The sequence below is a fragment of the Trichechus manatus genome, unplaced genomic scaffold, assembly GCF_000243295.1.
Source record: "Trichechus manatus latirostris isolate Lorelei unplaced genomic scaffold, TriManLat1.0 scaffold00036, whole genome shotgun sequence".
NCBI lineage: Eukaryota > Metazoa > Chordata > Mammalia > Sirenia > Trichechidae > Trichechus > Trichechus manatus.
In genome coordinates, this window is record NW_004443972.1 from 14,922,159 (window position 1) to 14,939,500 (window position 17,342).

Below are 17,342 nucleotides of genomic sequence, written 5' to 3' on the forward strand. Positions count from 1 at the left end.
AGTGACATTGACTACGCTCTTCCAATTGTGCTGCTATTCTCACTTAAGATGAAGGCTTACAGAACAAAATAGTTTCTCATTTAACAGTTACTACACATTATTATTCTTAATAAATGATACTCCAAAGTATAGTTGAACATCTCATGAGCAATTGGCCTGTTTTCATCTTACCTTATAGACACTGAATTGTCTAATTAACTTGGTTTCCCAAGTTTCACGAAAAGCTAGTCAACTTGTGGTTTACCAGCAACATGTTTAGGTCTTAATGGGATGTGCTCTCAAGCCTCACTCCTGCTTCACTCTTAGGTCCTAGCTTGCTTTTATTTTGTTGCTCCAATTTTGTCTGATTGTATATACTTGTAAGCTGATTTATTTTTTGGGAAAAGCAGTATATAAGTAAATGAAGTAAACCAGTCCACCATAAGCCAATTCACTGAATGATCTATTTGCCAAGTTACTGAGGATTTATTTTTTTAAGTTTTAGCATCACCAAGACTTTGCTGCAGCAATTTCACTATGGATTTGCAGTCATGTGCCATTAACTGTCAATTTCCCATGTTAACATTTGAGATGCCCAGTAATTCTTGAATGCTCAGTGTTATACACGTGAATGGATGGACTTTCCCTTACTCATATTTTCCTGGATTAGGACCAATATCTACCCCAGTCCTTACCTCTGGGAGTAAAATAGTTTTAAATTTGGATTAAGGTATTCTGTCTGACAACTTTAGGCCTGTTAGTCATTCTGTGAATTCATCATTTACCAAGTTGATTCTGGCTAAATGATTTTCAGTACGTGTAACTATAGTTTAACTTTGGAAACAGAGTTGATATTTCACACTCTTTCCCTTTGAAAAAGTGCTTTCGGGATCTTTTATGTCCTAATAATTCATTTATAAAACTTTTAAAATGTCATACATAAAAAGGAAGTGATCTTAAGGACCTCTTAATGTATATATTTCATATTACAGATGAGGGAATTAATACCTAGATAAGTAGCTCTTAGTTTTTCAAAATAACATAGGATGCTTAGGGCATCAAACATTTTGGACAGAATTTGATATTTCATATTTTAAGAAAAACATTAAAGTCAATATTATAAAAAAAAAATCAGAATTTTGTTCAACTTCCTTGTACCTATTTCACAGTTTAGTATTACTTCTATTTTTAGTTACTTTATGGTGCCAGAAGTAGGTAGTAAAAGGTTGATACAAACTTTTCAACATTACGGATTCTTAAGCCACTCCATGTAAGTTCTTAACATCATATGTTGGATAGCATTTTAAAGATATGAAGGACTAAGAACGGCTATCCTGGGGTGTGGGTAGGTGTGGGGGTAGGCATCTATTAAAAGCAGTTGAGAAAGATTAGCCATGGTACAATGCTGACTATGCTTTGCAGTTACTCACCCTAGGTTACCCTCTAACAATGACGGCTTTCAATACCTCCTGAGCTCTACACTTTAATTCATACAGTTGGCCTCCTAGTCAACGCCTTGCCTAGCCACCAAAAATCCTACCTGGTAGACCAGTGACATAAATTTCCAAATTTATAGGTTTCTGGTATTGATCTCTCATGTTCTCAGTATCCATATGTGTCGACAGCTATGTTGCATTAGGTGTGACAGTTAACAGCAGAGTTGAAATAGAACTCTGGTTGTTGACTCTCAATCTTTTGTTCTTCACTTATTTGAAATAATTACTGGCATTACAATTTTGCCAGAGACTGCCTGTTGGCTGCCTTACCGTCAAATCTCCCCCTTATTCCTTATTAACAAAACCCTGATTTTAGCTGGGTAGCACTGTGCCTAGTGTTGGATCCTCTCCAGACAAGAAGTTTTTCTAAGCCAGTGACAGTAGCTTCTGTTTCTTTTGTACTCTCCAGTTTCCCTACTAACACTAGTTCTTCCTCAAAGTCAGGCTTTCATTTTCATTTCTGTAGTGAAATGTGTTCAAAATTTTCTTTATAGAAAATGCCTTTACAGAAAATTTATCTGAAAAATAAACTGCCTGGGATATTAAATATTTGTCACAAATATTTATTGAATAAGTTACTAAGAAAAAGGGCATCTCAATAACAATGGCAAACATTTTAGTTTTCTCATGGCTTTATGACATTAAAAGGAAGAATTTTTTTTAAAAAGAAATAAAAATATCAGAGAAAAGAAACATTTTCAGAGTCACTTTTAACTTTTTCCTTTTCTTTGCTTTTCTGGCCTGAATATAGTAGACATTCAATAATCTAAATGCTTGTGGACTTCCTGGTTGAAGAAAAATAAGCTTAATTGTAATATCTCTGCTTAAATGTCCTGTTCTCTACAGTTCACAAAAAAAAAAAAACACTTTTCAAAGTAGATCATCATATGTTTAATATAAGCCCTAAGAAAAATGTGAATACCTTTTACCTAAATACTGTATTTAAGTAAACAAAATTAACCCTATTTTATACTTATCAAAGGACTCCTGGTGGCACAACAGTTAAGCACTCACTTGTTAACTGAAAGGTTGGCAGTTCGAACTCACCCAGCTCCACGGGAGAAAGACCTAGTGATCTGCTTCCATAAAAATTATAGCCAAGAAAACCCTATGGGGCTGTTCTACTCTGTTACATAGGGTTGCTATGAGTCAAAAATCAATTCAACTTCACCCAATGAACAACAACGTATTTATCAAAATCTTTGTAGTTCAACCTTACTTTCTATTATTCTGACAAGCAAAAACAAAATAAAATGAAAATAACGACAAATATTAGGTTCAACAAGGTCTTTATAGTCTGAAGCAGAAGACTAAGAAATCTATTTACACCCTTTTCAGAGAGGTTTCGCTGCCTTAAAATAGTGAACAGAAATTAATTAGAAAGTAGCCAGCCAGTACAGAATGAGCCTATAAAGAGTATTACGGTTGGTTTTGTTCCGTGCAGTTTATTACCTCTAAAATCCTGGCTTTTATAGAAGCTGGTAGGAAGTATTAGATACTTAACTACTGACAGATAGATGCTGACAGGTAGCTGATTCTACAAACGATCTTTTACCACATTTGTGGACTGAAGTAAATAAAAAGATATTAAATATATTGAAAGCTTTTTTACATTTCTTTTGTCAACCCTGTCTATGTACTTGAATTAAGGGCTTTTCTGTATTTCTTATTTTAAAGATAATAATTAGATTATTTGCTTTCGGTTAATAACAAATTTACTTAAATTTCAATAGATATGAATCTCACATCTCTCACCTGATTGTACTAAGCGAATTTAGCCAATGTTTTTAATAAATGTTTGCTATTAATAAACACATGTATAATCTCTATCTTGAGCTCAGAAATATCTTTAGTCAAAAACGATTTAACTTAAACAAAATAACTGTGGTTCTCCACTGCAGATGTCTTTGACAAGAAATTATCTTCTAACTTTCATCTTTAAAATGTATAGCTTTTAAATACCACTGTCGCAGTTTTTGAAATGTCTTAAGTAAAACTGGAACTTACAGAACCAATATTGGTCACTTTTTTGGTAAGTTTAAAAAAAAAAAGAAAAATATGATGGAGAAAATATATTTTTCAAGCCAAATGTTTTATTAGGGGAGTGATAGGGAATACTAATGAACCTCACTTGCTATCAATCACCAAAAGTAGATACATGTAGCTTGGAAAACTGTAGCTGTAACATTTAAAATCATTTTGTACAATCTCTATGCATTTGAAAAACTCTGAATGTTTAGCTTTATTGGGTTACATGGAGTGGAAGTATTTGTTTTTAAACGATAAACCAAGCCCACTGCTGTCAAGTTGATTCTGACTCATAACGACCCCATAGGGTTTCCGAGGCTGTAAATCTCTAACAAAGCAGACTGCCACATCTTTCTCCCACAAAGTCGCTGGCGGTTTTCAACTACCCACATTTCAGTTAGCAGTTGATCGCTTTAACCACTGTACAACCAGGGCTCTTTCAAAGGATAGGAAATTGTTTTCTACATTATGTAAGTACTACAAACAAATTTCAGAAAATGTAAAAAATGCAAGAAAGTAGAAAGAAAATAAATGATCCTTTGTAACCCAACCATTACATCCATTATTAGAAATTTTACACATTTTCTTCCAGCCTTTTAATATGCATAGCTTTGTTGTTTTATAGCCATCATATCATTCATAGAATTTGTATAAAGGTAGACATACTGTAAACACACAAGGATTACCATTGCATGGTAATAGTATCTTTGTCCCAAACTGTATTTTACATATTCTGCAAAATTTAGGCCTATCAAAATAATTACACATCAGTTAACTCTGTAACAAAAATACAGAATCTTTGTTCATTTTCATAGAAACTATTATACAATTACATTTCTAATTAAGTATATGCTTATACACATTATTCATATAGAAACATATATGGCTATACAACTATATGCATTTCTAATTAATTAAAGCACTTTCTTAAATTACTTACCTTTACCTGTTTATCCCCTAAAAGCAACCTGAAACGAATCCAACTCACTAATTTTTTAACTGAAGAAAAGTGCTCTCAAAATTGCTAATATTTTCCCCTAGCATAAGCTGCATGTTGGCAGCTTAACATACTCTGGATTTAATAATTCATCACATCTCTTTGATTGGAATTGATCTCCCAACAAGACAATATGCATTTGGAAAAAAACTGATTATGTTTAATAGAAAGTGAATGGATGTCAAAGAATATTCTGCTCTGCCTAATGAGGCTTTATAGATTAAGTCTAATTATCACTGATACAAAGCTAAAAATTCTTTCTGTATTGAACAGCAATTAGCTTTCCTCTCAAAACAAAAGCTTACTGAACTTACAAAAATAAAGATATCTTTGGCATAAATAAGAAAGTAAGGGTCTGATAATGTCAACCAAAAGATTAAAAAATGAGAAGAGTTTTTATATGAAGTATTACTGCCTTTTAATGATCATATTTTGAACTAAAAAGCTGATCCAGTATATATGGAGTATGTAAAATAACACTGTGTTTCATTAAAATTCTGAGAATCTATTTGGTGACAGCTTTAATCTGGGTGAAAAAAAAAAATTTTTTTTTAGTTTATAAAAGAAAAACTCTAGAATATATTTCCATAAAAAAGTTAAGCCTCAGATAAATATATTTTGGCATTTTAGAACTACCAGTAAAAAGACAGATGAATTTGGACATAACTTGTTCCTTAAAAAATCATGAACAACAATGGAAAAAAAGAGTTTATGATGTATGCAGAAAAAGTCTCAGAAACCTTGGGTTCTAACTCTTCACCTGCCTTGTTGAGGCTGTGTGACCTTGGGAAATTCCCTTAATCTTCTGAGCTCTCAGAATAAAGCTCTTGTAGAATAAGGAAGGCCTTTTACATTTCTATACCTATGAAATCAGAGGGTAAGACAGGATGGAAAAGCCTGCCTATTCACAATAGAAAATACCAAGTACCAGGAAAAATTTCTTTTGAACATTGTAATGGGTTTAAGGGGAGAAAGAGAAAGGTTCAATCAAAAAAGAAAACATCAACTTGAGTTGGCTGAGCATTTTAATCTTTTTGAAACATTTTTATGCATATAATCTCATTTTAACTCTACTATAATCCTGTGGGAAACCCTGGTGATGTAGTGGTTAAGAGTTCGGCTGCTAACCGAAAGGTCAGCAGTTCGAATTCACCGGGTGCTCCTTGGAAACCCTATGGAGCAGTTCTACTCTGTCCTTTAGAGTCGCTATGAGTCGGAATTGACTCAATGGCAATGGTTTTGGTTTGGTTTTTGGTTTATAATCCCATGAGACTGGAAGTGTAATTATTATTGTGTTTATTTGATAGATAAAGAAATTGAGGGAAAAGGGGGTATTATCTTTTTGTTGTTCAAAATCAAAACTATTTCATAGATTACCAAGATCTAGGTCTTCTCACTTCTTAACTAGAAATCCTTTCCATGGAGCCAATAAAGCTAGAAGGAATAATAAGTATATGCAGTATGAGTCAGGAAGGAGTCCTGGTAGTGCAATGGTTAAAACACTCAGCTGCTAAACGTCCGAAGTTGGAACCCATCAGCCAGCACTCCACAGGGGAAAGATGTGGCAATCTGCTTCCATAAAGATTTCAGCCTCGGAAATCCTATGGGGCAGTTCTACTCTGTTCTATAGGGTCAGAATCAACTTAACGGCAATGGATTTGGTAGTATGAGTTGGGGTCAACTTGACAGCACATAACGATGACAAGCTGAATACAAGTTAGTAAAAGAGGGAAAACATTAAAGGAAATATACGGGAAATGAGGTTTCTGTGGTATATTCTTTGTGCTGACTGCTGAGGTTATGTACTTAACCCACAATATACAGTTCAAAGGGAGGTATGGTGATAAATTCAGAAACGTATAATTATATTAAAAAACTCAACTTCTGCAAAAAGCAGAGATTTCATTTACCTAATTTTAAGGAACAACAACAAAAAAAATTCACTAAACTTGTGAATACCGCATCATATGTCATGGCATAATCAAATGGACAGGAACCTTCCAAAGAACTAAGGCATATTTATCCTTTTTGGACTGACTTATAATAACATGATTTTCCTATTTAACCTTTCAGGGAACTAACATTTTCCTGTATTTCACATGAAAATTCAGATACTTTTATACCTGTATAAAACTGTAAAATCATCGATAGAATTAATTAGCAGGAAAACTGTTTACCTGAATATGAAAAAGACATCTATGATGTCAAAGCTCCTTGTTACTGAAACATAGTAAATTGAGGCCTAAGTGAGTGTTTACCATAAAGTTATATGTATAGCTTTACAAATAACTAACAAAAGGCAATGCTTCAGAGTGTAGTGAAATTTACTTCATTGAAGTTATGGTACTACTTTTTGGTTCAAAGACTGTACTTTTTAAAAAGTGGATACCTGCGGTCCATCTCTGGCTTCATAGAAGTCACCCACTCTTATTTTTGCACTGAAGCTGAAATTGTCCCTTGAGATATCCATTATTCCATTTCTGCTGAGATACTGAAAAAATCACATATTTTTCCACTTCAGGTTTTAATAATTACAACCCAGCTTTGATGTATAGCTTTCTTGAGGACACTAATGTTTTGCATATTCTATCAAGGGACTAAAGATTTATAGGAGATCAATTTAGGTTAAGTACATTAGTCCCATACAAGACTTTATCTGAGGAAGGAGTGTACATTTTTTTTCATAAGCATGCTTGATAGGTATCAAATGTACATTATTTGGTGAAAAATATGTACCTTTATTACTTCAGGGTACTGCCTAAGTTTCTTTCCACATGGAGCATAATATGCTACTTCTCCTTGAAGGCGCCCTCCAAAGTTTCTTATTCTTGTCTCTCTTTGCCAGCTATAGATAACAGAAATAAGGGTTATGACATATTTAATTCTAATAAGGTTTAAAAAAAATTAAAGTACATATGCTCTTTAGAAAACAAGAAATATAAAAAAAAAAATCCCATAATCATAGTCCACAAACATTTACTACCAAAATTATTTACTTTAACTAAGTAATTTACTAAAAAGATTAAATTTAAAAATATTAAACACCATTAAATTTTTTTAATCATAATTTGTATTACTTCAGGTAGTCAGAAATATGCAGTAATGTAAGTCAATGTATAATAATTTTTTTAAATCTGAAAAGTTTTAAGTGAGAAGAGTAAAGTAAACTTGGCTCACTGCTCTTTGGGGCTCATACACTTCCAGTTTTAAACCTGTCAGCTCCAATTAAACCATTTTAACCAAATTCTGCTTGAGTCCCTCAGTTGTGCCCACAGTGGCTTTCACTGTCCTTTAATTCTATCTTCAAAAAAAAAAAAACCTCTAGTACTCTTAACTATATTCCTGCCTTTTGCCAAATAATGTGTTCTTGGTTCTTCTTCAGTCAGATTCCACTTGGCTGCAGGATCCCATTGTAGCTCTACCGTACCTCTGCACAGCAGTTAGCTTTAATTTTAGTTTTCTGTTGTATCAACTTCTTTGCCTTTTGCTCTGGCTCTTTCATGCTAATAAATACCATGCAGTATAATCACTTCTTTTATTAATAGTAGAGAAAAAGAAATCAAATATACATAAACATATGGGGGGAAAACAAAAAGAGAAACCTTATCTGCATACCCATATTCCAAAGGAATACGTAGTTCACGTTCATCTGTTACTCTTCTTCTTTTGGAAGTGCCTTCAAGAAAATTCAACCAGTTAATATAAAAGATTATTATAGATGACAATTTTTTGGATAGTTTAGAAACTTTTTTAGAAAAATAATATTTAGTGACTTGCATTATCTAGTGTATTTCTATAACAAGCACAGTATCTTTAGATGTTTTTCAACAAAACATGTATAAGGCAGAGGTGTTTTGGTTTTTGTTTTGTCTGAATGTCTGAATAACTAGCCTTTCTCTCTAAAGAAAACACAATCCAAGGTAAAAATATATAGCTTTTTTCTCCTCTTTAATATAATTATTAAAGAAATAGCTAGAGAAGTAGGAGGGAAATAGTAGATGGAGGCTTCAGAAAGTCTGCTTATAGTTGTTTTCTTGAAAATGTGGGTTTTCTCTTTCCACTTATATGCCCATATAAATCCAGTCAAAAACATTAGTAGGTGTTTTAATTAATCTAGAGTACAAAGGGTAGGATTATAAGTAAAATTTCTAATAGACAATGATCAAGTTTCACAAATACAAATAAATGCATCTTACATTAGTAGGATACTAGTTTGTGGCAAATGAAAGCAAAACTAGAAATTATCCAGAAGAGAGTGAAATGTAGGAAACTGTTAACATAGTAATTTACTATACATCTTTCTTTTGTTAGCTATTGAATGAGAATAGAGAGTAGTTTTGGAATGTTAAATGTAGAAACTTTTAATGAAGATCTCTAGAAGTTTATAAAAGGTCAAATAGAAAAAAAAGACATGGCATGTGTTATATAAAAATCCAAACGTCTATAAAATTCTACATTTTAGAAGCACAAACTGAACACAAAAGCAGGTGAGTATTCAAAATTAAGAGCTGTCATGAATCAGGTTCTTAAATTGGAAGCACAGAGAATAAAAATACATGCTGACCTTTCTTAGCCAACCTAAAACTTAGCTATAACACTTGATTCCAACTGGAGCATCTCGAACACTGTATAAATAAAAATTCTTGCCATAATTTGAATACTACTTTACAATAATAAAAATAAAGTGTAGGTACCAGAGTGTGGACTTGAAGTAAGTGTGGAAGAAGGTGTGCCAAGAAAAGCAGGTGACTGGGATTCAGAACATAAGGCAGCAGGAGCAGAGCCTGGGGCTTTTGCTATGTGAAGGTTACGAGGTGTTGAGTGGGCTGAGAGACTCATGGAAGGGCTTTTGACAGAGGAAGCAGTTTTATTCAGTTTCATGGAAGTTTTCTCTCCTTCAGTATCACTATCTGATTCATCTTGGTCTTTATCATCATCATCATCTTCTTCTTCTGATCCTTCTGTATCTGATTCTGAATTACTATCTGATTCTGGGAAGTAAAAGAATTATTGTATATTATAACTAGATAATCACCAATGCTTTGTAGTTTGTATCTAAATGGAATACTTCAGGAACCAGCATCTGTGATTGAGAACTCCAATGAGCAACTTTCCCCAAGAATAAGTGCAAAAATTACTATCATAAGCTATTTGAGTACAATGTATATAAACTATAAATTCTCAAAATTCTTCATTGAAAGTATCAGTTTAACTCAATACTTTAATCATATAACAGTTCTCAGATGATGCTTATTCACATCATGAGTTCTGCTTAATGGCTTCAAAATCACTTTTAACTTAATGGGGGAAACTAACATATAGAGAGAACAGAACTGATTACTCAGATTAATAGGCTTCAATAAGCCAATTATGAGGAAGAGAAGTCTGGCGTCACCATTATCCTTTCATCTGGGCTTTGAAGTAAAAGAAAACAATTTTCTGGGGGGATTCTTGGCTTTTTTGGCTGTAGTTTTTCTATTTAGGTGTAAGACTTCATCAGGCTTCCCAGGCTTCACAAAAGACTAGGCTTACAGAAACAATTATGATAGGATAATGTAGTGATTTACTAATTTAAGCTTGTTATACCTATGTAGTCCTCCCATCCCTAACTCTCCCCCAGTTTCAGGCTAAGACCCAGGCTCTCTACTTCCCTGGGGGGAGGAAAGGGGGCTAGGTAAGGGTCCCTGGGCAGGCAGTTTAATGAAGTATGCCTTCTGTAGAGACATACATTGAAGAAATTACATAAGGGTAATCTACACGGGAAAGAAGCAGCAGCATGACTTATACTGGTAGAAAAAGAATGCTACCCAACTTCCAAAACTTGGTTCACAGCAGTCTTGGACAAAGAGGATGCTGGTTATTATTGTAATAAGTTAGACACTAGAGGCCTTTCTCCCTCTTTTCTGGGCACCATAAGCATCCCAGATTACACTGGGACCCTGGGAGGGAGAACTAAGATAAAGCATCCTGACATCTCGAGATGCAGATGTTAGATGAAAATTAACTTTAACACAAATAAAATATTTCTTGCACATTTGAGTTTCTGGGCTAAAATTCATACCACATACCACCATACAAATTTTAGGGAAGATTAACTAAAGAATATACAATGCACTCACTCTTCCAGATATGTAATATCTATTCCTGGATTAAGCATGATAAGCAGAGGGCTGATACTTTGATTGTATCCTAATGGTTCCAAGAACAACGGCTTTTGTGGAATTATGTTTTATGTGATGCTATCTGCTTACTTGAGGATTCATAACTAAAAATAGTTTATGAAGTTATCTTATATTTTCATTATATATCATGAAAAGTTGTATTTATGGGAACCCCAGGAAAAAGTTTTACCAGGACAAGTTGTTCTTACCTTGAACAAGTAGTTTGTTTTTACCTTACAGACATTTTAGATTGCATAACTGATTATATTTTCCTACTTATACTGGCTGCTAGAAAATTTACAGTAGGGTTTATGGCTGGCCAGTAATAAATGCACAAACTTTTATAATAGGCATTTCTTCTATGCATTTAAAATTCAAGCTATCCTGTATTTTCTGCTTTTAATCTTCTGTGGAACAGGAAGGAGAGGGAAAGGATAAAGGAAAGAAAAAACTAAGGGGAAAAAATACCCCTAGAAAGTGAATCAAAATAAAATCAGGCAGTACTCCAGATGTTATATAATCAGTTCTCTCTTATGGATGAACATTCATAAGAATTTAGGTTTGTAGGTACTTTCTAAATGACCATGACTATAATTTTACCTTTGTTTGAAATTTCTAACATTTAACCATTTAGATTTTAACAAGTAGCAAAAGAGATTTAAAAAAAGGACAAATGAGTAGTCCTGAATGAAATAAAAATTAACCAAGTTGATGAAATCATTTCTTCATTCATGCATCATTTATATTCACTTTAAAGTTTATTACTTGTTTAATGTCAAATGAGTAACAAAGCTGCTAATTTAACTTAGGATTTCCAATTTAAATTACTCCTGTACTTTACCAGATCATTATAGAAATGCACATAGCTGTGTGAAACACAGTGAATGACAATGACTATAAGTCTGTGAATTAAGAAGCTCCTTAAAATGTTTTGGTTCACATAGCATTTAGAGAAATACCTTAACTTTTAAAATAGAAAATAACCTGATTGGCTGTCATCAGATTCATCATCTTCATCATCTTCCTCATCTTCTTCTTCATCTTCTTCTTCATCCTCATTTGAATCTTCAGAATCTTTACTACTGGGAATGTCTGAATCTGTTCCTCTAAACTGTTCCACTAAGGATTTTGCAGGATGAGGGTGATGCTGTGTTTGTAGTGTGTTTACATTATTGCTAACTGCTTTTTCCTTCCCTTGACTATGCAGTATGGGAGAGGCAGAGGGCATTACAGGTGTCTGATTGCCAGGGGTTCTTCTCCCACTTGTGCTCAAATTTACAGGTGAGGAAAAAGGGGTGCTGCTTGCAGTAGCAATGTTTTCATTAATCCTACTCTGTATTTTAGTTTTGGTAGTAAGTGCAAGAGGAGCTTCTTGAATGACACTTTGAATAACTCCATTTGGTTGGTGATTACCTAAAAGTGCATTTGTCAAGAACGGATTAGGGTGGTTATTTTCTAATGTTTGTTTTGGATGTGCTGGTGAACTAGAGGTTGCTTTTGGATTTGACAAAGCTGAAATAACTTTCTTCAGGCTTCTAGATGACTCCTGTTTCTTCAACTGTGCTGGGAATGTCTGTTTATATTGTTCCTGTTGAACAAAACAAAACAATATTGTTCAGCAAAACAATAATGTACAATAACAACAAAGATTGCTTTTATTTGCCTTCAGTATCTGAAAACAGCTGGTCATATACAAATTTAAATCACGAAATACAAGTGATGGAAGGGAATGGCAGCAATAACTAGTTGATTGTTGAATCTTGGCTAGACCTAATATATTTAAAATTCAATTCATTTTTCTTCCTTGAAATATATATGCTTCTTGACTGTTGCTCCAATTCTCCCAATAATCAAAACTTGGAACCTAAAAACATCTCTTAATTTTCTCTTTTCCAAGTCGTATCTTTTGAATTTTTTCATTAAATATTAATTACTCAGATTAAAGGCATACCATCATTCCTTCCCACTCAACTCTCAGTATCACTACAAACCAATGCCAGCTTCATCTTATTTTATTATATTAGCTCCTTGGTTAAAAGCCGTTAGTGCCTCCCCTCTCAATAAATCCAAACATTTTATTTTGATATTCAAATTACTTTACAATTAGGCAATAACATACCTTTCCAGTCAAACTGAACAATTTGCCATGCCTTGTGCATGTCATACTTTAACTATCTCCACATTTTACTATAAACATTTTCTCTGTGTGAAATGTTCCCCTCTTATAAATTTTAAGCTGATGAAATCCTGTTCATCCTTCAAGACCCAATCCAAGAGGTCTTCCATGTTTGCCTAGTGGGAGCGAGAAGCACTCTTTGCCTCTATCCTTTGAACTCCTTTATGTTCTTATATTCTACCCTATACTACTTATAGTACTACAGGTAGTATATATAGTAATATAGGTAATATAAGAAGACCTGATGGTGCAATGGTTAAGCCCTCGGCTGCTAACTGAAAGGTTGGCGGTTTGAACCCAACAAGCAGCTCTGCAAGAGAAAGACCTGGTGATCTGCTTCCATAAAGATTACACCATGAAAACCGTATGAGGCCATTCTACTCTGTCACAAGGGGTCACTATGGGTTGAAATCAACTTGACAACACCTAACAACAACAACATAGGTAATACATGCTTCTCTGCCTTAAACCTCTGAAGAAGTAAGTCTGTCTTTGATAGGTTTCTTAAGAGCAGGAGCACTGTATTTTACTCATCTTTAATGTCTTGCCAAAACCTAGCTTAGAGCCTTGAATGTGGCATGTACTCAAAAAACAACTGTAGCTTGCTGAATGAATGACTGATTTCTAGGGCAAGAACTTCTTGAAGCAAAGATTTAAGATACTAAGCTTGTGGGAATGGTGGCTCAGCATTCTGTGGGACCTACTTTAAAGTGCCTTTAATACATTAACATGGGAAACAGTATAATAACACATTTACAAATACAAATAAAAATGTATTTGTAAATGCCATTAAGCCATAAAATTCACATCTGTAAATAAGAAACAACAAATAATTGAGTTATTAGAATTCCCTTGAAAACAATAAAATTATATAAATTTCATTAAGTTAATGTGATTAAAATAAACTATAAAAATAAAGTAAAATAAAATTATGAAAATATTTTAAGTTAATAGAAGAGACATTGAATTTCCTGATATAAAACTGTGAATGAAAATGACTGCTGCGAAATTAAAATCAGAAATACAATTCAGTATCAGATCCAGGCTCCTAAACGTCAAATCAGCAAAGATTTGTGGTAATTTTATAAGTATAAATGAAGATAAAATGCCATATAAAGTGACTTATTTTCTTATATAAACTTCTGTATCTTATTTAACATCTTTATTAGTTCAGAAAATTATTAAGATAATTCTTTGTAAACAAAGGTTGGAATATAACATTTGTACCTAAGGTAATGTCTCACAATGATTAAGTGCTTAATTACTGTTTATTCAGTGAATAAAATCTGGAAATTATACTAAATCATTTCATTTACCTTTTAAAATAAATGTCATAGTATTTATTTAATACAATAAGTATTACTTACATAAGTATTTAAGTAAAATGGTTTTATATAAGATCTAAATTTTCAGAAGAAAAAATCAGTATATTGTAAGATCTTAAATATAACAAATTTCATATAAATATTTTGTACTTTTTATAGAGAGTACATTTTTCTTCTAAAACACAGGACCAAAAGGGGCATGAAAATAAAAACCTTCCCTTTAGTTTTATGTTTTAATTTTCTGTAATTGTTCCTGTAACACTGAAGAATCTTCTCTCATCTATTAAGACCTAAAGGTTTTCAAGAACAACCAAAGATTCCTGCATTTTATTTTAAGACTAATATCAGTTACTATTTTATAGCACACATGGACTTTCTGATATTAGATATGGTATGTAAAAAGAATGGTGGTATTGGTGGTTCAGTGGTGTAATTCTCGCCTTCCACGTGACACAGCTTAGTTCAATTCCCAGTCAATGCAGCTCATCTGTAGCCACCAGCCATCTATCACTGGAGGCTTGCATGTTGCTAGGATGCTGAACAGTTTTCAGAAGAGCTTTCAAACTAAGATGAACTAGGAAGAAAGGCCTAGAAATCTACTTCTAAAAATCATCCAATGAAAATCTTATGGATCCCAACAGTTTAATCTGCAACCAATCATGGGGACGGCACAGGACTACGCAGTGTTTAGTTCCATTGTGCATGTGGTCACCATGAGTTGGGGGATGACTCAATGGCAATTAATAATCACACAAAAGAAGAGGGGTGAGGAGAAAATTGAGACCTATACAACAGGAAAACTTTTTTAAAAAAATTTTTTAATTGTACTTTAGATGAAGGTTTATGGAACAAATACTTTCTCATTAAACAATACACATACTGCTTTATGACACTGGTTAACAACCCCATGACATGTCAACACTCTCCCTTTTCAACCTCGGGTTCCCTATTACCAGCTTTCCTGTCCCCTTCTGCCTTCTAGTCTTTGTCCCTGGGCTGTTGTGCCCCATTAGTCTTGTTTTGTTTTATGGGGCTGTCTAATCTTTGCCTGAAGGATGAATCTTGGGAGTGACTTCATTACTGGGCTAAAAGGGTGTCTGGGGGCCATACTCTCGGGGTTTCTCCAGTCTCTGTCAAGCCAGTAAGTCTGGTCTTTCTGTGAGTTAGAATTTTGTTCTACATTTTTCTCCAGCTCTGTCCGGGACCCTCTGTTGTGATCCCTGTCAGAGCAGTCAGTGGTGGTAGCCAGGCACCATCTAGTTGTAATGGACTCAGTCTGGTGGAGGCCGTGGTAGTTGTGGTCCATTAGTCCTCTGGACTAATCTTTCCCTTGTATCTTATTTTCTTCATTCTCCCTTGCTCCCAAAAGGATGAGACCAGTGGAGTATCTTAGATGGCTGCTCACAGGCTTTTAAGACCCCAGATGCTACTCAACCAAGGCAGAATATAGAACACTTTCTTTATAAACTATATTATGCCAATTGAGCTAGATGTTCCCCGAGATCATGGTCCCCAAAGCCCTATGCCCAGCAATTCGGTCCCTCAGGGAATTTGGATGTGTCTATGGAGCTTCCATGACCTTTCCTTGTACAAGCTGTGCTGGCTTCCCCAGTATCGTGTACTGTCTTACCCTTTACCAAAGTTACCACTTATCTATTATCTATTTAGTAAGGGAAACTTCTTGATGTTTTAAGATATCCATTTGAAGGACAGGGGTATGGAAACAGAGAGGTTCAAAACTCTGTCCTGCCTCTAAGTTCTCCTTCCCCCAGCTCCCACATGAGTTGCTTCAGACTACAAAAAATCCTCTAGGCAAAACTTAATTTAAAAAAATTTAATTAATATGTATAAAATTCCACCCATGAATTATATATCCAATTAGTGTATACTGATTTGAATTAAGCATCTACAATGTAAAGACACTGAAGGATCCAATGACTAAACGACATCCCGGAATTATAGACTAGTTAAGGAGGCAGATACACACATAGAGCAGGTGTCATGAAACAAATGAGATTACTGTAATAAATAAAGTAAAATTCTATATGGAAAAGTCTGTCATATAAATCAAAATTGATGTCATATAAAAAAAGAGATATATTTATAAAATCCACCACTTGTCTGTCAGTTTGCCTTACTGTGGTGGCTTGTGTGTTGCTGTGACGCTGGAAGCTATGCCACTGGTATTTCAAATACCAGCATGGTCATCCATGGTGGACACGTTTCAGCACAGCTTCCAGATTAAGACAGATCAGGAAGAAGAACCTGGCGATCTACTTCTAAAAAAAAATGGCTAGTGAAAACCTTATGAACAGCAGCGGAACATTGTCTGATATAGTGCTGGAAGATTAGCCTCTCAGGTGGGGAGGCACTCAAAATACAACTAGGGAAGAAGTGCCTCCTAAAAGTATTAAAAAAAAAAAAGAAAAAAAAAAAAACCTTGCTGCCATCAAGTCGATTCCAACTCATAGCGACCCTATAGGACAGAGTAGAACTGCCCCATAGGGTTTCCAAGGAGCGGCTGGTGGATTTGAACTGCCAATTTTTGGTTAGCAGCCGAATACTTAACCATTGCGCCACGAGGGTTTCCCTAAAAGTGCAGACGACCTACATGATGTGGATGGAGTCAAGCTTCCAGGACCTTCATTTGCTGATGTGGCATGACTCAAAATGAGAACAACCAGATGCAAACAACCATTAATAAACGTGGAATGTATGAAGTATGAATCTAAGAAAACTGGAAGTCGTCAAATATGAAATGGAACATATAAAGATCAACATCCTAGGCATTAGTGAGCTGAAATGGAGTGGTACTGGCCATCTGAATCAGACAATCCTATGGTCTACTATGCCGGGAATGGCAGATTGAAGAGGAATGCATAGCATTCACCAAGAAGAGCATTTCAAGATCTATCCTGAAGTACACTGTCAGTGACAGGATAATATCCACACGCCTACAAGGAAGACCAGTTAGTATGACTATTATTCAAATTTACACACCACCCACTAACGAGTAAGATGAAGAAACTGAAGATTTTTACCAACTTCTGCAGTCTGAAATTGATCAAACATGTAATCAAGATGCGTTGATAATTACTAGTGATTAGAAAGTGAAAGTTGGAAACAAAGAAGAAAGATCAGCAGTTGGAAAACATGGCCTTAGTGACAGAAAAGACGGCA

General features: G+C 34.4%; 1 protein-coding gene across 18 annotated transcripts in view; it reads right to left on the bottom strand.

The window, feature by feature from the left end:
- BAZ2B (bromodomain adjacent to zinc finger domain 2B) overlaps positions 1 to 17,342 on the bottom strand; it is a 463,486-nt gene that overhangs the window by 88,883 nt on the left and 357,261 nt on the right. For 13 of the 18 annotated variants that reach the window (XR_002823946.1, XM_023730420.1, XM_023730423.1 and 10 more), the window contains 5 exons: positions 11,646 to 12,249; positions 9,195 to 9,491; positions 8,116 to 8,176; positions 7,237 to 7,345; positions 6,890 to 6,991 (listed from right to left, as the gene is read on the bottom strand). Coding sequence is in view for 17 of the 18 variants with exons in the window: in XM_023730420.1 (XP_023586188.1) it covers positions 6,890 to 6,991; positions 7,237 to 7,345; positions 8,116 to 8,176; positions 9,195 to 9,491; positions 11,646 to 12,249 (1,173 nt within the window). In the remaining variant the exon portion in view is untranslated. The remainder of the gene's footprint in view (positions 1 to 6,889; positions 6,992 to 7,236; positions 7,346 to 8,115; positions 8,177 to 9,194; positions 9,492 to 11,645; positions 12,250 to 17,342) is intronic. The other 5 variants (XM_023730433.1, XM_012555270.2, XM_023730428.1 and 2 more) reach the window with 1 other exon arrangement.